We start from the raw sequence: 24940 nt of genomic DNA on the forward strand, positions 1-24940 counted from the left end.
AAATTGAATAGCGCCGGGAGCTGGCTCCCGGAGCTATTCAATTCAGTGCACAATGTGGTCGAAGAATGCTGGTTATCGTTACTTAACAAGGGTGTTAAGGTGCGGTAACTGGCATTCTCTGACCAAAATGCCGGGCACGCGGCTGTTAGCGCCGCGCTATGCAGAAAAACAGCCGCGCACCCGGCACTTTGGTCGGATTTCTCTTCGCATCGCCAGGGGGGTGCGAGAAGAAATCCTTAGCACGCCCAAACAGCGCAGTGTATTAAATAGCTTTGGGAGTCCCTCCCGTCGCTATTCAATAGAGCATTGAATTGAATTCCCCCCCATGTGGCTGGAGAGCTACATATTGAATACCTCTGCTGTAAATTAACACTACCACTGAAAGATAAGGGAGTAATTAATATCCAGTTGTATCTAGAGGTACAGTTGGAAGTTTAATTAATTCACACTACAATACTAAACAATCCACACTGCCCCAGTAGATCGTTATATGTAAGGAAACAGCAACAACAGATTGCAGTCCCACACTATGTTATAACTATTCCTATAGTGGCTTGTTTAACATTAACAAAAGCAGCTGCTTTATTTATAATCATTTTGCTATATTGTGAATTCGTGAATAAAAGACTATGATGTAACATAAGAAAATTATTATTCTAATAGTGAGATGATCTCACAGTGTGTTAGTACAACTGCATACACACTTTTATAACATTTGTAACTACAACATTTATTGCATCTCAACTGGTATCTATTGAATTATCAAATCTTAGATAACAATACTCAATATAAGTGATAACATGGCATCATTCTTGTCATCAATTAATTGATACTATTATTGTTTATGTTGTTGATTTATTAATTGTATAAAAAATTTTTAGAGCACATTGACATATAATATATTGCATTGTTTACTACAGATTTTAATCATTAACTATTATTGGCCATTATTAATATTCCATACAGATAACAGTTCAACATTTTTTAATGTTGTGTTCAATGTGTTACTGTGTTTAGTAATTTATTATTCTTCTTCTTCTTCTTATTATTATTATTATTATTATTATCATCATCATCATCTTTTGGGGCAAATTGTTTTTTTCTTTATATTTCACTTAGCCAATTTTTTACAAAGGATAATGTCCATGTCTATTGGTTTACATGCCAAATAAAGCTTATTATTTTAACAGGTATTCTGCAGGTATTCTTGGATTCCCTATAGAGAATATATTTTGCCTTTATTGTTTCTCCAAACACATATAGCTGTACTGCAACACTGCACCAGGTAGGGATAGGGAGGTACCCCAGCACATGGTAGTTAATATTTTCCTGGCTCATAATGGTATTGGGGATGGTTAATGTTACCCCAGCACCTAAATATGATGTGAGCAATTATTGCCCTGACATCGCAGTGTTGTACGATAAGCAGATACATTCTCACTGTAATAGGGTGGCTGTCTGCTATATCACAACTACACACAATACAATACATCATCCATGTGGTTCATTCCTGCTGGTAACTTATGTCTGTATGGATTAGCGTTGTGTGGATGTAATGTTGACATGGTCTGAATATTGAATGTCAACATGGGGTAATGTCAACATTACCCCATGGCATTTTTCCAGTGGTAGAGCACTAACCCTAACCGCAGCCTAACCATACCTCTAAACCTAACAGTGACATGTATTGTCAACAATGTAAATGTCAACATTTGTTCACTGTTGACATTCTGGTGCCAACATTCTGAATGTCAACATAATGACTACATAGTGGTGTATTGTAATACAAATAACAGATTCATCATCAGGGTTCTTTTTAAACATATTATGTTTATGTGACAGATATTCTCAGTGCCTTTGGATGTATAAAACTGCTAAACAGAATTACTTTTTTCCGATTGTCATTATTATAATTTTTTAGGCTAGAAAATCTAAATTTCTATACAAATAAACTACTTTCTGAATACAATAAAATAATAAAAGCAGCAAAACTCACTTCTTCAACATCATTATCCAGAGCTACGAATCTCAGTGGAGCAGTTAAGTTCTGATTGTCAGAGACGGTTGTTCCAACTGGTGAAGACTCCAATATGTAACCCTGATATGTGGAAAAGGTGAAATACGGGGCCTGATTGTTCTCATCCATGATTTCAATATGAAGATTGGCAAATGCTGGCAGCGGGTGGCCATTGTCTTGCTCAGCCTAGAAAACAAATAACATAATTGTATTAAATCATTTCTGAATCCAAAAAATTCTTGATTTTATCAGGTTTTCCCACAACAGACAACATTTTGAACAACAACAAGGCAAAAAGTGTAATTAGATTCAAATTTGTTGTTATTTATTTGATACCTCATTTACGGCGAGATGTATCATCGGCGAAAATGCGTTAAAACCTCAGAAAAAGCAGTTTTCGGGGGTTTTATCGCATTCCCTGTATGTATTAAGCAGTAGAATGCGCTGCATTCTACTGCTTCACATTGCTATTTAACGCCACCTGCAGGTGGAGTTACCCAATAGAAGCCTATGGGCTTCTTAGCGCGACGCTCGGGACTGGGAGGGATGTTAAACCTGGAAGTCCCTCTGCCCGGCAGCATCGCAAAGGACAGCTCTCATCGAGAGAGCTGTTCTTTGCGATGTTCTTAGTACATACCGCTGTAATTAACCGCGGTATGTACGCAAAGTCGAGTGGGATGTACCGCATCGGCGATGTACCGCATCGGCGACGATACATCTCCCCCTTATTCATTTCAGTCCTAAAATGAGATAAGTAAAGATGCACTATATCATAATTTATTATGCAGAGCAAACATATTTCTTTCTTGCATTTCATATTTTTTTCTAATACCCCTTTCACACATAAACCCCTGCTTTAACCCGGCTCAGACCCAGGACACTGTCTGAGGTTTTCTGCACTTACCCCAAGTCACACATGGGTGATGACCCGTGTTATTCCTGGGTCGTCACACTTCACAGTGGACTGCGGTCTTCTGTCAGGCAGTGGACTCTTGGAGATGATGTCAACTCCAAACGCCACTAAGCCAGTCAATCAGGGCCTCTTAAGCATGACCCAGGTCATCACGATGCTGGTTATGCCATTCACACTACAGGTGACCCAGGTCGGACCCGGGAATAACCCTGCTACTGAGCAGGGTCACGGACCCGGGTCAGCCCTTTTCATACACAATCTAGACCTGAGTTGGTGCGCATGCACAAGCAAAAACCTGGGTACTTAGTGTGAAAGGGGTATTTCCAGGGTCGTGTCTATAATGGGTGCAGGGTGTATGTGGCTCAGGGGACCCACACAACACACCCTGCATCCATATTTTTAATACTTACCCCTTTGGAGTCCCATGTATGTGCTATCAGCTCAGTAAAAATTGCTGCGCTGGCCGTTTTTACGGTGTTTTGCGCATGAACAGTAAGGAAATCGCCAGAAAAATGGCTGCAGTGCCATTTTCCCGGTGACCTGCGCATGCACAGTAGACTTTGGGCACAGACTAGTGCCCAGCGTCTACTCCTGCGCTCAGTGCGCTGCAGGCCACCAAAGAGTTAGGAGGGGGCCCCGGACGGAGACTGGGTATTACATTGCATTTTTTATTTCATTATTATGCTGAGTTTGCATGTTCCTCCCTAACGCTTTGGAGTAAATGTAACAGGGTGCGGAGTTCAGACATCGGCAAACCCCGTGCGAGACTACCCAATGTTTTAAAGTAGCAGTTATTTAACAGACAAAATCAACCTGGTTTTCCTGTTAAATAACTGCTACTTTGAAACATTGGGTAGTCTCGCACGGGGCTTGCCGATGTCTGAACTCCACATCATGTTACATTTACTTTGCCGCTTAGTCTTTTTTTTCCCCACAATTTCCTATTGAGGGCTAAAAATACACGACAACACACTTTTTTTAATGAGTCATTATTTTTGCATGTTCTATCTGCTTGTTATTAAATGATTTAGGGGTCTATTTACTAAGCAGTGTTAGGAGAAGTGAAAAGTGAAGAGTGAAAAGTGATAAGGTTCCAGCCAATCAGCTCCTAACTGCCATCTCACAGGCTGTGTTTGAAAAATGACAGTTGGGTGCTGATTGGCTGGCACCTTATCACTTTTCACTCTTCACTTTTCACTTCTCCTAACACTGCTTAGTAAATAGATCCCTATATGACCAAGGTTGATTCTGGGACAAAACACAGAAACAAATGCAAAGACTTATGGGGCCCATATATCTAGGCCAGGGTTTCCCAACTATGGTCCTCAAGGCACACTAACAGTCCAAGTTTTAAGGATAGCCACACTTGAGCACAGGTGACTTAATCAGTACCATAGTTATTTTGATTTTACCACCTGTGTTCAAGCATGGATATCACTAAAACCAGGACTGTTGGTGTGCCTTGAGGACCGCGGTTGGGAATCACTGATCTAGGCTGTATTGGGGCAATACACAATTCAGCAGACACTGGGGTTGGCAGATCAGAGTAATCCAACATTTTGGACAATCTCATTTCCAACCCGAAAATGGTTGGAATCGGCGAGTCAGGGATTTTTAACATGCTGAATTTTCCCCATTCCCCAATATCGATCACTGATGTACTCTGAGTTTTTGAACACTGATTAGCGTTAGCGGCAGAGCCAGTTTTAGACTTCATGGGACTTTGGGGCCCCCTCCCCCAAACAATCCATTTTTTTAAATTTAACAAGTTATCCACAGAAGACAAGTAGATAAATACCAAGTAGTCAATACATATTGTCCACCTCAGGAAAAAAAAAACAAGCACATTGTCCTCCACAGGAGAAAATATATATATACACATGTCCTCTACAGAAAAAAATGTACACAATATCTGCTACAGAAAAAAAATACACACTATGTCCGTCACAGAAAAAAAGTATATACACTACGTCCGTCACAGAAAAAAATATACACTACAGCCGCCACAAGAAAAAAATATACACACTACATCTACCACAGGAAGAAAATATACACACTAAGGTCCTGAGTCAGACCCGCTCGCTGCCGGAGGCCCTCTCGCAAAGCTGTGGGTGACCACCTACAGCTTGTGCGAGCGGCCTGGAGATGGTGCGATTATCGCGACCATCGGGCTTGCGACGAGACCCTGTGGCAGGGTCTCAGCTCCCGCAAGCCCGAGTGGACTTCCTGCTCTAATAGAGCAGGAAGTCCACTACTGACATCACAAACACCAGGCGTTCCTTTGGGAACGCCTGCGTTTGCTCAACCACCCCCCCTACCCGCCTATAAAACGGGGTGAGCTGTCAATCAACATCGACAGCCGCCCCATCTTGTATCGAGCCCCGGAGCGACTGAACTTCAGTCGCTCGCTGGGGCTCTCGCATGCGCACGCCAGATGCAGCGCATGCGGCAAACATTATTAATTCATTGCACCACATCCCTCCCAGAAAACTGAGTGACCTCACCTCACAGAGCTGCATGGAAAGTTTCAGGAGGACCTCAATAATAACCAATAGGACTAGTGATCCAGTCCCTCACTTGCCTTTAGCACACCGTAGTACTGGTATGCAGCAGCAATCTCAGTGATTACTAGTCAGTGGCTGCACTGGTTGCATTTGCACTGTGTGCATGGGTGGGACAATGGGTGGCAGTGTGACCTGTGAGGTCATGTCACGCAGCCCCCTTTAGTCACATGCAGAACCAGCATTGTCCCCTGGTCCTGGAGCCGGCACCTATCAGGCTGCTTCTACCTGCCGGAGTTTTCAGCTAGCCAGCGCAGTGCGCTGTGCACCACCTGACACTTTCAACAGAATGCCTGATCCCCAGGTAATAGCCTCTGTACAACCCTGGCAACGGGCCCCCTGGGAGCCGCCGGACCCTAGGCAGGTGCAATTGTTGCCTAGTTTGAAATCCGGCCCTGGTTAGCGGAATGGGAAATCAGGACGTACAAATATGGACCCGCATTACCCTGTGTTCACTTGCAGCTTCTGGGCTGATCTACAGTATAAGGCTTCATTAGTCCTTGTAACACGCCATAGGCTTATTTGCAAGTAACATTACTGATGCTGTATTGGACGTATATTAGTGTAAAAATCCAGGTGCAAAATGCATTCAACCACAAGCATATATGCATATAGGTTAAGATATATATGCAAATCAGCATATATGTGGATTTGCTGGTAAATGTGCAAAAGTATGTTGGCTCAGAGCATCCAGTTAGTTGCAAAAACACACAAACACCCCCCAAGATATTTAAAGAAAACCCTCTGCATACTCTTTTCTAATTTATTGCGTGCCTAAATCCGGAGGGAGTGAGGAACATTCTTCTTACTTGAAAACCATTAGCGAAAAAAAAGTATTCTCCTTGCGGAGCTGCAGCTGACACAGGCCTGATGTCAGGAAGGGGGGTGTTGGCACCAGGAACCTGCATGACTGTCAGGTGGCCCTTCAGGGTGCAGTGTGCCGTTCTAGCCTGGAATTAGTAAAGAAGCAGCTTACCTTATTCTTTTTCCATTCTGGCAGACTGCTTGCTCTTTCCCCCTTCTTGCCCTGTGTGTGTTAGCTGGCAGGTACAGCACCATAGCGCTACCACTAGGCAGCTGTCTAGGCTGCTGGGAACTGGACTGCATCACCAAAGCCACCCAGGGTACAAGTAGCTGCGGATCATATACTATATATATATATATATATATATATATATATATATATATATATATTTATTTATATATTAGGGATGTGCAGACTCGGATAGGTTCGAGTTTGCACGCCGAGTTCGGATTTTTCCCTCCAAAAAAACGGAACTCAGAAAGAGGCTAAACGTCATCTTGCATGGACAAACATCATCATTCCTGGACAAAAGTCCAAGAATGATGATGTTTGTCCATGCAAGATGACATTTAGCCTCTTTCTGAGTTCCGTTTTTTTTGGAGGGAAAAATCCGAACTCGGCGTGCAAACTCTAACCTATCCGAGCCTGCACATCCCTAATATACATATATATATATATAATAGGGGTGTGCACCGGCCACTTTTCGTATTTTGTGTTTTGGTTTTGGATCTGGATCTCTCTTCGTGTTTTGGATCTGGATTGGTTTTGCCAAAACCACCCTTCCGTGTTTTGGGTTCTGGGTTTTGTGTTTTGGATCTGTCTTTTTTTTAAAAAAAGTATAAAAACAGCTAAAATCACAGACTTTGTGTGTTTTTCTGCTCCTATGCTATTATTAACCTCAATAACCTTAATTTCCACTCATTTCCAGTCTATTTTGAACACCTCACACCTCACAATAGTGTTTTTATGTCCAAAAGGTTGCACCGAGGTAGCTGGATGACTATGCTAAGAGATACGAGTGAGCGGCACAAACACGTGGTCCATCTAGGAGTGACACTGCAGTGGCAGACAGGATGGCAGTTTGAAAAACTAGGCCCCAAACAGTACATAATTCAAAGAAAAAAAAGAGGTGCAAGATGGAATTGTCCTTGGGCCCTCCCACCCACCCTTATGTTGTATAAACAGGACATGCACACTTTAACAAACCAAACATTTCAGCGCCAGGGTCTGCCACACGACTGTGGCTGAAATGATTGGTTCGTTTGGGCCCCCACAAAACAAGCTGGCAATTAATCTGTACATGCACAAACTGGCTCTACGGAGGCAAGATGTCATCCTCATCCTCCTCATCCACCGATTCCTCACCCTCTTCAGTGTTGTGTACATCCTCATCCTCACAGAGTATTAATTCGTCCCCGCTGGAATCCACAACCACAGGTCCCTCTGTACGTTCTGGAGGCTGGTCTCCCTGGAAGAGTTGATAATTCATTTTATGAACATCATCTTCTCCACATTTTGTGGAAGCAACCTCCTACGCCTTTCGCTGACAAGGTTCCCGGCTGCACTAAACACTCTTTCGGAGTACACACTGGAGGGGGGCAACTCAGGTAAAATAGAGCCAGTTTGTACAGGGACCTCCAAATTGCTTCTTTTTCCTGGAAGTACAGGTACGGATTGTCTGACATGCCTACTTGGATGCTGTCACCGATGTAATCCTTTAACAGACAGACGCATGCTTGTCGCTGCTGCTTTGAGGATGCAGGTGCGGCTACAGCCCACACAATTCACAAAGACAGAAAAAAATTATTTTTTATTTTTTGTGGAGCGCACTTTGAGGGTTACACCACCTTTTAACAGACAGACGCACGCTTGTCGCTGCTGATTTGAGGATGCTGATGCGGCTACTGCGCATACATTTCACACACAAACATTATTTTATTTTGTTGGTGCGCACTTTGGGGGTAACACCACCCTTTAACAGACAGACGCACGCTTGTCACTGCTGCTTTGAGGATGCTGGTGCGACTACAGCCCACACAATTCAAAAAGACAGAAAAAAAAAGAAGAATTTTTTTATTGTTTGTGGAGCGCACTTTGAGGGCTACACCACCCTTTAACAGACAGACGCACGCTTGTCGCTGCTGCTTTAAGGATGCAGGTGCGGCTACAGCCCACACATTTCACAAAGATAGAAAAAAAAAGAAGAATTTTTTTAATGTTTGTGGAGCGCACTTTGAGCGTTACACCACCCTTTAACAGACAGACGCACGCTTGTCGCTGCTGCTTTGAGGATGCAGGTGGAATCTAGATGGGATTTGGAACCGGGGACACACTACCTCCATCAATTGTCTAAATCCCACTGCACTAATGGCGGATACCGGACGCACGTCTAACACCAACATAGCAGTCTAGGCCTCAATTATACGTTTTGCTTCAGGATGACTGCTGTCGTACTTCATCCTCCTCGCTAAGGACTGTTGGAGGGTCAATTGTTTAGTAAAAGTAGTGGTGTTCCTACTTCCTCTCTGGGATGATGAACGACTCCCAGCAGCAGCAACAGCTTCAGCGGCAGCAGGAGGCGTAGCAATGCAGGATCCTCCGGAGGAATCCCGGATAGGAGAGTCAGTCATGCCAGTGACATGGCCTGCAGGACTACTTCCGATCCTGATTAAGGCGGAAATTGACGAGGAAGGAGTTGATGGTGTGGTTTGCAGGTGCTTGGATACAACAGGACAACGGGATTTAGGTGTCCCTGGACTGCTTACGGTCTTAGCCAAAGTTTCTGAACTTGACAGTAACTTTTTATGAATGCGCTGCAGGTGCCGTATAAGGGAGGATGTTCCTAGGTGGTTAACGTCCCTACCCCTACTTATTTCACCTTTACATATGGTACATATGGCAAGACAGTTGTTGTCCGGATTTGGATAGAAATATTGCCAGACCAAAGAGGGGGAATGTTTGGTCTTCTGCCCAGGCATGACCGTGATGGGCTTTTTCATCCCACGGACAACATCTGTCTCCCCCAGAGCCTGATTTAAACAAACCACATCACCATCAGAATCCTCCTCGCCAACTTCCTCCTCAGCGCCAGCTACACCAGTATCCTCATCCTGTTGTACTTCAACAGTGACATCTTCAATTTGCATATCAGCAAGTGGACTGTGGGTGCTCCTTTCAGCACTTGCAGGGGGCATGCAAATGGTGGAAAGAGCCACCTCTTCCCATCCAGTGCTGGGAAGGTCAGGCATCGCAACCGCCACCACACTTGGACTCTCCTTGGGGAATTGTGATGTCTTCTTAGAACGCACAGTTCTTTGCTGTGCTTTTGCCAGCTTAACTCGTTTGATTTTTTTAGCGGGAGGAGGGCTTCCATCATCATGTGAAGCTGAACCACTAGTCATGAACATACTAGTCATACTAGTATGACACACACTAGTCATAGGGAAAGACCTTAGCTGTTCCTTGCCACTCCATGTCATAAATGGCATATTGGCAAGTTTACGTTTCTCTTCAGATGATTTAAATGTTTTTTTAAGGTCATTTTCCTGACCTTTGTCATTTGGGATTGTATGTGGCCTCTACTATGACATTGGGCATCGGCCTTGGCAGACGACGTTGATGGCATGTTATCGTCTATGTCATGACTAGTGGCAGCAGCTTCAGCACTAGGAGGAAGTGGTTCTTGATCTTTCTCTATTTTATTTTTATCGGAGAAAGTTTGGTCCTCCATTTATGTTATATCGATTTGATATATATGTGCGGCTAAGGCGCACACAAACACAGAAAATATTTTATTATTTTTGCTGGAGAGTAGTGCACTTTGTGGGTTACACCACCCTTTAAGAAATGAGCCAGCCGGCTCTTTACTTATGGGACACAGGCGCACGCTTGGCACTGCTCCTTTGTTGATACACATGCAGCCACAGTGCACACAATTCACAAACACAGAAAGTATTTTTTTATTTTGTTTGGAGTGTACTTTGGGGGTTACAGCACCCTTTAATGGTCAAGCCAGCCGGCCCTTTACTTATGACACAGGCGCACGCTTGGCACTACTTTGTTGATGCACGTGCGGCTACTGCGCACACAATTCACAAACACAGAAAATATTTTTTTATTTGGTTTGGAGTGTACTTTGGGGGTTACAGCACCCTTTAACGGTCAAGCCAGCCGGCCCTTTACTTATGACACAGGCGCACGCTTGGCACTACTTTGTTGATGCACGTGCGGCTACTGCGCACACAATTCACAAACACAGAAAATAGTTTTTTATTTGGTTTGGAGTGTACTTTGGGGGTTACAGCACCCTTTAACGGTCAAGCCAGCCGGCCCTTTACTTATGACACAGGCGCACGCTTGGCACTACTTTGTTGATGCACGTGCGGCTACTGCGCACACAATTCACAAACACAGAAAATATTTTGTTATTGGTTTGGAGTGTACTTTGGGGGTTACAGCACCCTTTAATGGTCAAGCCAGCCGGCCCTTTACTTATGACACAGGCGCACGCTTGGCACTACTTTGTTGATGCACGTGCGGCTATTGCGCACACAATTCACAAACACAGAAAATATTTTTTTATTTGGTTTGGAGTGTACTTTGGGGGTTACAGCACCCTTTAACGGTCAAGCCAGCTGGCCCTTTACTTATGACACAGACGCACGCTTGGCACTACTTTGTTGATGCACGTGCGGCTACTGCGCACACAATTCACAAACACAGAAAATAGTTTTTTATTTGGTTTGGAGTGTACTTTGGGGGTTACAGCACCCTTTAACGGTCAAGCCAGCCGGCCCTTTACTTATGACACAGGCGCACGCTTGGCACTACTTTTTTGATGCACGTGCGGCTACTGCGCACACAATTCACAAACACAGAAAATATTTTTTTATTTGGTTTGGAGTGTACTTTGGGGGTTACAGCACCCTTTAACGGTCAAGCCAGCCGGCCCTTTACTTATGACACAGGCGCACGCTTGGCACTACTTTGTTGATGCATGTGCGGCTACTGCGCACACAATTCACAAACACAGAAAATATATATTTTTTTTGTTTGGAGTATTTTGGGGGTTACAGCACCCTTTAACGGACAAGCCAGCCGGCCCTTTACTAATGGGACACAGGCGCACGTTTGGCGCTGCTCCTTTGTTGATGCACGTGCAGCCACAGTGCACACAATTCACAAACACAGAAAAAATATTTTTTTTTTAGCACTTGGGGGGAGCACCCCTGACGGACAGAGCACCCCCTGGACAACACTACAGCACCCCTTTAGGACTGGGACACTGCACAGGAATTTGGAGTGGACACAGCCCCTATGGACAACTGACTGCACAACACAGTCCAGCCAGCCCCTATGGACTTTGAAGCAGTGGACACAGCCCCTATGGTCAACAGCAGCACAGCACAACACAGCCTGCCCCTATGGACTTTGAAGTAGTGGACACAGCCCCTATGGACAACAGCAGCACAGCGCAGCACAGCACAGCACAGCACAACACTACTCTGCACTACACTACACTACACAGCCCAGCCAGCCCTAACTCCCACCCTCCCTCTTCACTGTCCACAGCCGAGTGAGAAAATGGCGCCGACGCGGGTACCTTATATAGGATCCAAAACCCGCGAGACCCGGAAGGCGGGATGATGACATTTTGCCTCGATTTCAGATCCGAGTCAGGTGGGAAAAGTCGAGCCTGACTCGGATCGGCCTCGGCTCGGATTTCAGAAATCCGAACCCGCTCACCCCTAATATATATATATATATATTGTGATAGGATCACTGGTAAAGTGGTCTGTGACAGGGACATTTATCCCAGATTCCTGTCCTATGTGTTTAAAATCCCCAGGAGAAAGTCTGCAGTGTAGAAGGCTTGAGTTTCGGCTTTTTGAAAAGCCGGTTTGGGACCTGGGGGTTGTGGGTGAGAGGAGAGGGAGGGCTCCACCCACAGCCACTCCAGGTTTTGGTTCTCTTAGCCTGGTAACAGGCTTGTTAAGGTTTCCACCTGAGAGTGGCCAATATAAGCCTAGTGTGTTTAGGGTTGAGTGTCTCACCTGGGAGAGCAGACAGGGAGTTTGCTCAGAGACACTGGAAAACCTAACTGTGAGTGTTGTGCTGTGCCTTTGTTGCTGGTGAGGGCATTAGGCCCTGCCAGGTTCTGGTAGTGAGGGAACTACCTGTGAAGTTAGTGCCCCGACAGGGCTAGGATTTATGTTTATGTTTTCTTTATGTTATTTCTGACATTTGTACAATAAAGACTGGCGCCGACAGCTTGTACTCGCATTCAGACTGGTGTGCTGCTTCTCTGCTGCTGCGTGTGTGTGTAAGGAAGGAGTCCCCTGCCCAGGAGAGGGACCTCCTAATCTGACTGTGTCACAATATATATATATGACATATTATTAATTTCTTTGCCCTGAAATTTGCCATGCAGCCCCGAGCGACAGTTCTACCCGCCCATGCCAAATTTCAGCTTGGTACCTCCAATAGGTTTTGAGGTATAGCCTCTTAAACACCATGCTCCCCCCTACGGAATTCTCTATGGAGAAATCATTTTTTTTTCAATTCAGCCTTAATTTAAGGGCACAACTGTGCCCTTATAATAATATAATACATGTGTATTATTTTTTACTTTTATTTTTTAATAATTGAATCTGCATCTGGAAGCCCAAGAACAAGAAGTTTCCAGTGCAGCATGTCTGTTTGACCTGGAAACGCCCAATCACATAGAGACCCCAAATGGCCAAAGTTGTGTTAAGTCACAGCAATTGAATTAAGGTGGATATACAACTATGCAATTTTTGGACTGATCATCATAAATCAGCTAAATGACCCAATAATTTCATAGGTGTGTAATGATAGAGTTCAACTCTGAATTTCACTTTGTTCAAATTTATGCTGACATTGAGAGACAGGAATGTACACCTGCTGATAAAGACTTCTATGTGTCTATTTTGGGAAGTAGTGGAGATGTATAAACAAATGTTCGAATGGAAGGTCACTTCTGGATTCTTAGAGATAATGAGCAGAATATCTCTACATTATGTTGCAATGGAATGTTGTTATCTGGACCTTCTCATGAACAATGAACAAAGGTTCTTTAATACTTGCCAAATATAGTAGGAAAGTCTAGATATGAGTAGTTATATGCTTATTAATAATAATACAATGCTGCCCCCTGCTTTTAATACAAATAGAATTTACAGTGTGTACTGTATGTGACCCTGATGCATTTCTTGGCAAACATTGAAGCATGCTCTGAATATGATATGATATGCAAAGAAGCAGCTATATAAATGCTTGATATATGCCTAATAAAAGTTAGAGTACTGTATGAACACTATGGCTGTGTATTCATTTACTCTTCGGCGGTAATTAACCCTTTCCTTTCCAGATAGCCTGGTTATCTGACAACTTGCCTTTATCAGTATTTAGGAGTATTTGCTACAATGGTTGGAACAGGAGGGCTGGATTTTTAGTCCTAAAAATTGTGATGCCCGACCTCCAGATCCCCATAAAGAAAGCACACACTGAGCTAAAGATCATTAAGTGTTTACAGGGGTGCACACTAATCTGATCTAAACATTTTCTTTTTCTACAAAAGTGGATCTGGAATCCCATGTCTGAGTTTAAAGTCAACTGCTAAAGTGTGAAACAGCAGAGCGAGGTCAGGCATTGTATATGCATTTTTGCTGTTAATAAATCTAATAATATTTTTAAAAGTCCTGTGTGCATGAGGGACTGGGAAGAGGGTATAGTACTGGGTGCAGCAAATGTAATAAAACATTTTGGTGGGGGACAATGTGATAAGGAAGACAATCGGTGTGATGAGGAGGTGGAAGGATCGTTCTGGTACAGGGCCTTATCCATTACGGATCGCTATTGCGATTGCAGAGGCGATTACTCTCGCAGACTCGCTGCAAAAATCTGCTAATTTTTGCAATCGCAATCAGGGCTGCCACCAGAGATTGTGGGGCCCGGGACTCACAAAATAGGCAGGACCCCTACCCTTCGGTGGGGGGCAGTTTGACAGAGGCAGGTATTGCTATGGATAATGTGGGTGGGGCATTACTGGTGAATAAACCAGTGTAAAAAATATTTTTTTCAAAGTTTGGGTTGTGGTGAGGGTATGGGTGTTAGAGGGGCGTGGGAGCAAGATGACAGTGTGAGAGCAGAGTGAGGGTGGGAGAGCAGGGTGAGAGTGTGAGAGGGGCGTGGGAGAGTTATGACGGTGTGAGAGCAGGGTGCAGGTGGGAGAGCAGGGTGAGGGTGGGAGAGCAGGAGTCTCTGCACCTGATCTGTCTCCACCACGAGAATAACTGGATGGGAAGTGGGATCCCAGCAGCCTCTCCTGTCCGTCTGAGCTTTTTACCTTCACCACCGCGCAGCAGCAGATGCAGATAGCTTCTCCCCTCTTCCTAGCCCGGCCTAGGCTCTCCTCGCTGACAGGCAGTTGCCGGATAGCGCTTCTGCTCCAGGCACGCCGCTGACACTTCCACTCTCACGGACAGAGAGAGGCGCCCAGGTAAAAGTGAGTGACATGGTGCCGGACGCAATTTAATTGGAGCTTGTAGAACAGCAGCCAATCAGGAGCTCCTCATTGGCTGCGAGTCCGCAAACTCAGATTGGCTTGCGGCCGGTGCCATTTTCAATATGCTGACGGTGCTTATCCACTCTGCTGCCACCTGGGCCCCCTTTCTGCCTGGGCCCGGGACTTTAGGCCCGGCTGTTTCCCCTTGATGGCGGCCCTGATCACAATTTCGGCGCAGCCCAACATAAGGACACCCACTTCCCCTTACTCATATCCAGAAAACCTTGCAAGTCTGCATAACCATTGGTAAGATCGAGTACCATCGGAGCCTCATGCACAATTACAACAGGTCTGACCTTACTTAGAATTTGCTAACCTTATCGCATGCAGTGAAAGCTCAAGCTGTGTAGGCCATTGCTGTGGCTAATTTATGCATGCCCCTGTAACGGCGTTCAAATGACATGCCATGCCAGCATTTTGCCGACCATCCCCGTCAACACCCCCAAATGCTCAGTTCCTGTCAATCACTCTGCGATGGGTCTGTGTGGTTACTGGAAGCATGGTTAACATGATTTCACTAAAATATTCTGACAAAACAAATACTTGCAATACAGGTCTCCCACGGCAGCCATACAACCAATGCACTATTAATGAGGTGTCATAATGCGCTCTGCAGTCAGTTCACGTCAAATCTTGTTACCATACAGTATATGCAAATTACCATATATTTCTTTATATGTACAGTATACAAGTTAATGAAAAGTACAAGCAAAGTTACCAGACAGATACCCAGAATCATAAAAACAATATGGTAACAAGCTACATCCGGAGCTTAAGAGTAGGGACAACTACAGTAATGACTATTACAAAACAAAATCAAAAAGGTGGAATGGGTAATAAAGGAATGCTACAGTACATTACACTAAACCAATAGGTCTCTTATTACTGGAAATACTATATATTATATATTGGGAATTCCTATATTTTGTGTTCATTCATTTATTCATATTATATTTCTTATCATCATTCAAAACACATACTAAGCATCACAGTAATTGATTGGGTCAAGCATTTTATTACTAAGTGGGAACACTTCATCCTTGGACATGAACGCTAGAGATTTTAACTGAAAAGTCATCGTTTTCATTTTCTTTATTATGAAATGATTCCTCTAGTGCAAGGTTGATTTTAAAAGATGTGAGCAGGGCATGTATGAAATGGTAAGCTGCTGTCAATGATGGGGATATGTTTCCAAGTAATGAAATAAGTGACCCTTCAATTAAAACATTCTGTAATTGTCCTTTCATACAGCAGGTTCCTAGGATATGAATTTGATACGGGTTTTACTGGTCTCCCAGGCAAATTCTCAGGAGTCTCCTAGAAGAGAGTAGGAGCTGTCAGCTACGCTGTATACAGTGGAATGAGCAGATCATAATTCATTACATCCATTCATTGGTGGCATTAGTAGGAACAAGCCCTACAGAACTTCCTTCCAAGAGTCAGCAGCTCCCTTTCAGGACATTTTGCTTCATACAGTAATGCATTGGTTGTATAAATATGTATTTTGCTGCAAGTCACATGTAATCATTGTCCCCAATTGTGTAATACATATGTGTCCTCACTTGCCTAGCATCCTTACAACAAGCGAGTACACATCTGTATTACAGATACATGTAGCTCGCCAAGCTAGGCGCATCTCATGCACCCGCACCAAGATGCCTTGTAATGTATTCAGCCGCAGCATAATGTATTCAGAATAGTGTACTGAGACGCCAAAGAGTGTAATACTGGTTTACATCCACCAGGTGTCGCATTTGGAAGCCGCATTGTGCATGCGTAAAATATCCATTGTAGTGAAACAATGCTTTTAGCTGCGATTTAATTGTGGGACTTGTATGGAAGTGTCTCATATCCGTTGCTTGTGTACGAAGTTGCTATGAGGTCGAACTCACACAGATTTGATTATTCTCACTGATCCTCTTGCATCTTACTGCTCCAACCCACGGTATTTTCATGTCATGACTAAGATGCCTGTATGGCGCGACAAGAGGAAGGATGAGCGAGGACACATCTGTTCAATGGATATTATACAGTAACTGTTTTAAAAATAGAGCACAATAAAAATGTTTGCACAGTATTTAAACAAAGACACAGATGGCACAATTTTAATTCATTCAAATGCTAATGTTCAGACTTTGTATCACTTGGCAAATTTGGAAGTGGAACAGTCAATGTAATGTGAAATGTCCACAACAGTATAAGGGGAACAGATGTGAAGCCAGTCTACCAGTTTTGGTTTATTTATTTATTTTATTTATGTATTTATTTATTTTTACTACTATTTTAACATTTTAAATAATATTGGATTAAAAAACCCAATACGTCATCTAGTTTTGGTCTAAATAAACATAAAAAAACACTTCGAAAATAATTATTTAGACAGATGAATAATATTTAAAAAATAAAAAGATACTATTTGTTTCTGTTCTATTCCAGCCATGTGAACATCTCAACATTTAAATTACAACAGACAAGCAGGCTTTTACTTATATAAAAATTTTATAAAAATATACTTTATTCTGTATAACAGTAATGACTTCTTTATGTCTGAATTCCAAACTATGGTGTTTAATTTGATTCAGCAGGAAAAACACTCTGCATGATTTAGACTTCTGTGGAGCGTTATTGTGTTTCCCATATAGTGGTGAGAACACTATGTTCCAGTGTAAAGTCATAAACCACCACTTATTCTACTAGGAAAATATACAACATAGATGATCTGATATGTTAGCAGTACAGCATGAGTTTTCAGATTACAGATAAAACTTTATAAGAACCCGAACCTGAAATGACTTCTAGAATGTGAATCACATTGGTGCACCTCCGTACAATAACGGAGCTAGGGGGGATTCATTTGCATCACTGCTATGCACATATAGCCTAATGAAAGATTTCACAGAAATCTGCTCGTTTCAGACCACAGTACCCATTATACTCAATAGGGACTGCACTCTGACCCCTATCTACCAAGCTCCAAACAACGTCGTTTCCAAGCTCGGTCCCAGAGGCAACAGTCATCCTCAGATGGTGGTAGCTGCTTTATGCCTACGTACCCATTTTTGGAGGAGAGGGATCTTGTGATCCCTCTCCCACTGCCTTCATTCTCCACCCGAGATTATAAGAAATGGACACTGATATTATGGAGTAGTCTTTCGAAAATACAAAAGACTCATCCAATTTGCAAGGGCAGCATCTCTTAGAAAGCGCTATACCTGTAGAAATTTACTAACACACAAGGCAGCGAAAACATGTTACAAATTATCATATCAGCTGCAACCAGTATTTTCAGTTATTACAGAATTGCCATGATTATCAATACGTCGGCCTCATAGACATAGATAATGGCTCTGTGCCTGATTCAGAGGCGGATGCTATGCCGATGTTTACGCAGTTGGACGATGTTTTATGTACTGCACATGCATCTGAGTCACACTGTGCACTTGTTGTGATGGTTTTTTGACAGCGGCCGTAGATAGTATTTGGACGCAGAGTGATTGACAGTCATTTTGCATTTATGGGAGGACATGGTGGGTGGGCTTAGTCAAAAGCAGGTGTCTCACGATCACTTTTTTGGGTATGTTGCAGCCAACGACTGCGTCTTTGTATGCAGCTTCACAGGCCCCAGCAGATTACTTCCACCGGACAGTCTGAGCAGCCATAGGATTGCTCAGATTTCAATGGCGCAACTTTTTATGCAAGTGGCGCATTAGAGATGCATACAATGGGTGTCTCGGTACGGATTACAGCAACTGAATTCTCAGTACCGCAGTGCGATTAGTGTCCACCTCTGAATCAGGTCCTATTATGTATGGATAATGGTTCTAATACATCTTAGTAATATATCCTAAAAATCCTATGGCGGCATCAATCTGCGGAAACCTTTGCAAATTAAGAGCACCATGAGCTCATACTAATCATGTTTTCTTTTTTTATTTAAATTTCCATGATACAAGACTATTTCTTTACAACTTTATTTTATTTGTTGTAATAAGAGTGATGTTGTAATAAGAGCAACTATATAGAAGAATAGCGCATCTATAGCGGAACACAGGACTGGAATAGGGCTCTATGCCACCCTGTGTGGGCTCCGCCCCATAAACCTGTGACGTCATGATGTCACACCTATAGGAAGTAGAGCACTGATCGGAGTGCCCTAAAGATGCTCCAGGCAGCTACACAGGCTGCAGGCCTGGCTTTACTGCACCTACAGTAAGCATATACTGTACATTTGGGAGCTGCCCATACCATGCAGTTCAAAAACCGAATTCATTGTTGCCTACGCTGCTCAGTGAAATGCATCATCATTGACCTGATCATAATCCCTCTGTGTGATGCTGAGATTCACGGTATTGAGCTGCGGCCATGATGAAACAATTCACCCCACCTTGCCAATTACAAGTGTGACAGCTCTGATTTTCTTGTTAATTATATACGAGTAAACAAATTCAGTATCTTATGCTGGGTGCACACTGGCCGACATATCGGCAGTTCAATTGAATGGCCAATATATCGTGTGTGTGCTGGCCAGTGTGTACCTGCGATATATCTGTGAACAACGTTATCATCAAAGACAGCCAAAATATCTGCACATATACTGGTGCATCCTGCTGTGTGTACGAGCAGTCAGCCAATCACCCGTACACTTGCTGCAGAGGCAACCGGTGATTGACAGCTAAACTGGGCAAGCACATGTAAATGCCCATCCATTTGTGACATCAGTCTTGATGAATCAGGCAGTCTGCATGCAGGGCATACACTATGTTCTGCACAGTCTGCAGATATATCAGCAGATCAGTCGATCATTTAGGTGTGTACCCACCTTAAGTTTTACGTAAGGTATAACGTTACCTTGATTTAATCAAAGCACATATGTGGTATCTTTAATGGTGGGCTTGCTGAACGTAACTTTCCATGTGGCCAATGGAAAAATAATGATCTTAAGCAGGTAGTTCAGACTATGCACCTTATTCAGAGTTGCACTCAAGTCAGTCATAGATGTGTCTGTATTGAGTACTTGGAAGTAAATGCGGCTAGACTGCAGCATTGCGGCCACACCACTCCTGCCAACCAACATGCATAAGTCGCAGTCATCACTATCCGTCCTATCCTTGACGCAAGAGAACAGTGTGAAATCAGACAGATCTCTGCGTACCCTCACCTCTGTCTACACACTGACTACATGTCTTTAGAACATGTGTAACTATCCTCATGCCTCCCAGTTACACCAACTGAGCTGTAATTGGGGATGTGGCTGTAATGAATCACCCATTGCTCAATGTTGCATTTGCTCAGTTCGAATATATTCACAGTGCAAAATATTGCAAAGTCCATCTGCAAAACTGACTTGGACACAATATAAAACTGAAATCCAGCAAAATCTTTTCCAAAACTTTTTAATAGTGATGTTTTTTATTCAGAAATAGCTTAATACATGAAGTGTATTAAGTCTAACATAGGCCAATAGTGTAATAATTTGAAAGGTGCTACAAGCACCTCAGTTGATGTCAATATACTGTATGAGGTTATTAAAAAGCTAAGGCATGGTTTTAATTCAATGATTATTATCTAAACTTATTGCTGACTTATGCATTGAGCTGCACAGCTAGGCATCAGTCATGTCACGTTTGCTCATGTAAAGAAAATGATAATAAATCCTGTACATGCCTGCTTTGTACAATACATTTCTATTCACATAGCTACATTATCACAAATGTTGTATTGCCAATAAAATAAACGTTAATCCCTGCTTGTTTATGTAGGTGGTGTTGGGGTGCTCGCCTCAAAAACTACTTTAGAATGATTAATGACCCAACTGTGCCTCGGTCTCTCTCTCACCTACTGTACCACTGTATCTTGTCAGGCAAGTGTAATGTACACAAAACAGGTGTAACTATTTGCAGTACTTCTAACAGAACAGAAAGGGCACCAGGTCACTTATGACTTACAGTACTAATTAGGGAAGATAAATATTTATTTACAGTCTTCCATCTCTAAACTCTTCATCACAAATCAGAAAATGCAGCAAGTTAGTGCAGTTAAATCATATCACATCTCTAAACAGCTTCTCTCATTACAACACATATGGCAGTAGTAAATCACCTTCTTACAGATTGCAGTGCTTCTCTTAACTCAAGAGCTAACACTCTCTTCTTGGTGCAGTGCCTCTCTTTCTCACTCTCAGCAAGGATTGCTATTGCTAAAGCATATGCAGATGGCCGATTGTTGCATACTGTGCATGCATCGCATTGCACGAAGGCACCACTGCGGAGACCACGTAGAACCTTCATAGAATGGTCGCATAAATTAGCCATTGCGATTGCATACACAGCTTGAGTACTCAATGTGTGCAACGAGGTTAGTAATTTAGAGGTATGGTCGAGGCTGCTGTAATTCTGCGTGAGGGGTCAATGGTAGTTGATGTTTCCAATGTTTGAGGAGGCTTGAAAGGTATTATGGATGTGAGAGAGGGAAGTGGGTGTCTGCATGTTGTTCGTGCGAGTGCTTTGCGATTGCATGCATTAGCATACTTTCGCAGCAGACCTGTGTGTGTGATTGCAGCCGTGATCGCATTAGCGATCCTTGCTGAATGAGGCCCTCAGATCCTTTTTTGCACCTTCTACAGCATTTTATCCTTTGACCTCTGTTGCAACTGCAGTTAGGGGATATTTACCCCATGGTGTCTCTCTAGGCTAACACTCACAATCTCCGAACTGAACAGGTTAGGCTATCAACAGGGCTGGCTCTAGGGGTGTTCGACCAGTGCGGTCGCACAGGGGCGCCACCCATAGAGGGCGCACCCCTCCCCAACATCCCGATTTCAGCGGGTCAGTACTGTCCCGCTGTTCCACCAGTGGGTCGAAGTGGCCCATGGGTGGTCAAATCGGGAGGTTGGGGACTGTGTAGCGTGTCACAACCAGAGTTTCTCGGCATGGTGGTTGACGGGTAATACCTGTGAGGTCACTGTGGCGGGGTGTGACTGGCGGTGGCACCGGTGCTTGGCGAGGGGCATTGGCTGCGCGTGGTTCTGTGCGGGCACAATGTCACTCTGGCTGGTGAGGCCTGGCGGTGCTTCCGTTCCGCTCGGCATGGGTGCCGCCATCTTGCCTCCGGCCATGTGATTCAGTTGTCCGATCCTGGTGGGTCATGTGCTCTCTCCAGCAAGTCATGGCGCGGCACTTGTTATTTAGGAAGGTCCGGAGCCTTCCTTCTTTGCCAGTGCAACGTGTTTCTCAGCAGCAACTGAGAGAGAGTTCCTGAGCTCGTCACTTGAAAACGCTACCTAGCCTGTTACCCTGCCTGCCTCAACCGCTAGACTTTCCCTGCACCCTCCATTTACCTTCCCCCTGCCTGAGTACCCGAGTCTGCTGTCACCATGCACCTTGCCTCCACTTACACTCTGCTGGACTCACTTCAGCCTGCAAATTCACTTCAGCCTGCAACTCATTTCAGCCTCACCACACCTGCATACTGGACTGTTCCTGCCTGTCACTATCTGGACATTCTCCCATTTGCTTCACTACAGTTCTCAAGTGCACTTCAGTGCTATACCTGGACAATTTATTTTGCCATATCCATGTCTACTAAGTCACTCATTAAAAGTTCCACATTTTCATTCAAATCTGCTTCTGTGTCTGCTCCTGTCACCACCCCGGGTCCACAACAAAACCAGAACCTCACACAGCGGTGGACTCCGGAGTCTGAATGGATGGTTTGCGCATGTGTGTGGCATCCATCCAGTGAGGCTCCCCCAAGCCTGATGTTATTTGGAGGCGTGCCATGCTGGCACGCCTTCAAATAACGTCACTTAGGGTGTGTGGCCTATTGTAATGAGGCCACGCCCCCAATTTCGGTCACGCACAGTGAGAGCCGGCACAGGGTGCTCCAACCCCTGGAACTGGCCCTGGCTATCAATATCCTGCCTCAAACTCACCCTCCATCTTATCCTCTTGGGAACTCTTCTTTCACTTCTTCACTAACAACGGCTGTTCCTGAGCTTATGGGGAACTGAATGATTGTCAGGGGCTGGCTGGCAACTTTTAGCCTGGGGGGCAAATGCATGCAGGCAGCCCTGGCAGAGGGGTAGCGTGTAGCCAGGGTGCCCGAAGAACATGCGTGCTACGGCGCCTCCCCCCCCCACAAGTGTTCCAGGGAGGAGGCGGGTCCATATGGGATTAATGTAAATAAAAATAAAGATTAGGAACAGCCCCGTCGTGGTGCCCATATGCAGTGCCCCCCTGTGCCCCAGGAGAGGATCCCCTTATGCAGGCCTCCAGTAGTGATCCCCCTATGCAGTGCCCCTTATACAGTGCCCCCAGTAGTGGTCCCCCCTGTGCAATGCCCCTTGTGCCCCCAGTAGTAAGCCCCTTATATAGTGCCCCCATTAGTGGTACCCCCTATGCAGTGCTCCTTATATAGTGCCCCCAGTAGCAGTCCACACCCCATGCACTGCCCCCAATAGTGGTAACCCTTATGCAGTGCCCCTTAAATAGTTGCCCCAGTTGTAGTCTCCCCCCTATGAAGTACCCCCAGTATTGCCCTTTTTATAGAGCCCCCAGCAGTGGTCCCTTGATGCAGTGCCCCCAGTGGTAGTCTCCTCCCCCCTATGTAGTGCCCCTAGTAGTAGTCCCCTCCCCCCTATGCAGTGCCCCTAGTAGTTGTCCCCTCCCCTTGTAGTGCCCCTAGTAGTAGTAGTCCCCTCTTGTAATAGTAGTCTCCCCCTTGTAGGGCCCCCAGTAGTAGTCCCCCCCTTGAAGTGCCCACAGTTATAATCCCCAGTAGTGGTCACCCCTGTAGTGCCCCCAGTAGTGATCTCCCCCTTGTAGTACCCCCAGTAGTGGTCTCCCTCTTGTAGTGCCCCCAGTAGTAGTCCCTCCCTCTTGTAGTGGCCCCAGTCCAGTAGTGGTTCCCCCTTTGTAGTGCCACCAGTAGTCCCCCCCCTTGTAGTGCCCCCAGTAGTAGTAGTCCCCCCCTTGCATTGCCCCCATTAGTAGTAGTCCCCCCTTGCAGTGCCTCCAGTAGTGGTTCCCCCCTTGTGGTGCCCCCAGTAGTGGTCTCCCCCTTGTAGTACCAGCCTCCCCCCAGTAGACACACGTAGTAAAAAAAAAAAAAAACACTTACCTGAATCCCCGCTCCCGCTGTCACCATCCGCTCCTACGTCTGTCCTTCCCAGGTATTATGGGAGAGACGTCATATGATGTTATGACGCCTCTCCCGTTGCCCACTGCAGGAGCCTGAAGATGGAGAGGCTCCTGCAGTGGGCACAGCAGCAGCTAATGAGAGTCTGACAGACTCTCATTGGCTGCTGCTTACAACAAACACACAGCTGCCGAAGCCGGCAGCTGTGTGTTCGTCACTTGTGTAGCGCTGACCGAACTCCGTCCCGTCAGCGCTACACACGCGGTGCAGTCTGTGTCACAGTGACACAGACTGCACATGGCACCCTGCCCCCTGGCCCAGCCCGCCACTGATGACTGTATAAGGAATGAAGGAATTTAGGGCCTGATTCAGAGTTGGAATAAAGTGAGATATCTCTCTCAACTGTGAACTTGAACAAACCATATTGCAATGCAAGGGGTGAAAATACATACTTATTTTTACATGTGGGGTAAATACTGGCTGCTTTTACATGTAGCTCACAAATACTGCACAGCTTTATTATTGCTCTACAATTTAGATGTCAGTTTGGAAACACTCCTCCCAAATATAAATCTCTCTGCACAATTTAAATCTGCCCCACCTGCAGTACAGCATGGTTTCACCAAGATGATCAGTTGAGAGAGATATCGCACTCTATTCCCAAGTCTGAATAAGGCCCTTAAACCTCAAGTCTGGGGAACTGGATTTGGAGGCACCATACATAGGATACTTTTATTTTTAAGAGTAGCGTCCCCAGTGGTCTTTGTATTTAAGTATAGGACAGGTTGACCCAAAGCGTTTTTTGTTTCTGTTTTACCCACCTTTGTCCCTTATTGTGTGGTTGGTTTGGTGTTTTTTTTCATTGGCTATTGGGTGTGGAAAAGAATGGCAGGTCACCCATACGGGTGTAATTAAATGTGTA

At 44.6% G+C, this 24940-nt stretch overlaps 1 protein-coding gene across 1 annotated transcript in view; it reads right to left on the reverse strand.

The window, feature by feature from the left end:
- Nucleotides 1-24940, reverse strand: part of PCDH15 (protocadherin related 15) — a 1543840-nt gene that overhangs the window by 683235 nt on the left and 835665 nt on the right. Inside the window, exon 11 of the mRNA XM_088459638.1 lies at nucleotides 1997-2203. Within this exon, the coding sequence (XP_088315764.1) occupies nucleotides 1997-2203 (207 nt within the window). The remainder of the gene's footprint in view (nucleotides 1-1996; nucleotides 2204-24940) is intronic.

The sequence above is a fragment of the Taudactylus pleione genome, unplaced genomic scaffold (genome assembly GCF_031769625.1).
Source record: "Taudactylus pleione unplaced genomic scaffold, aTauple2 ptg000918l, whole genome shotgun sequence".
In the NCBI taxonomy this organism is placed as follows: Eukaryota; Metazoa; Chordata; class Amphibia; order Anura; family Myobatrachidae; genus Taudactylus; species Taudactylus pleione.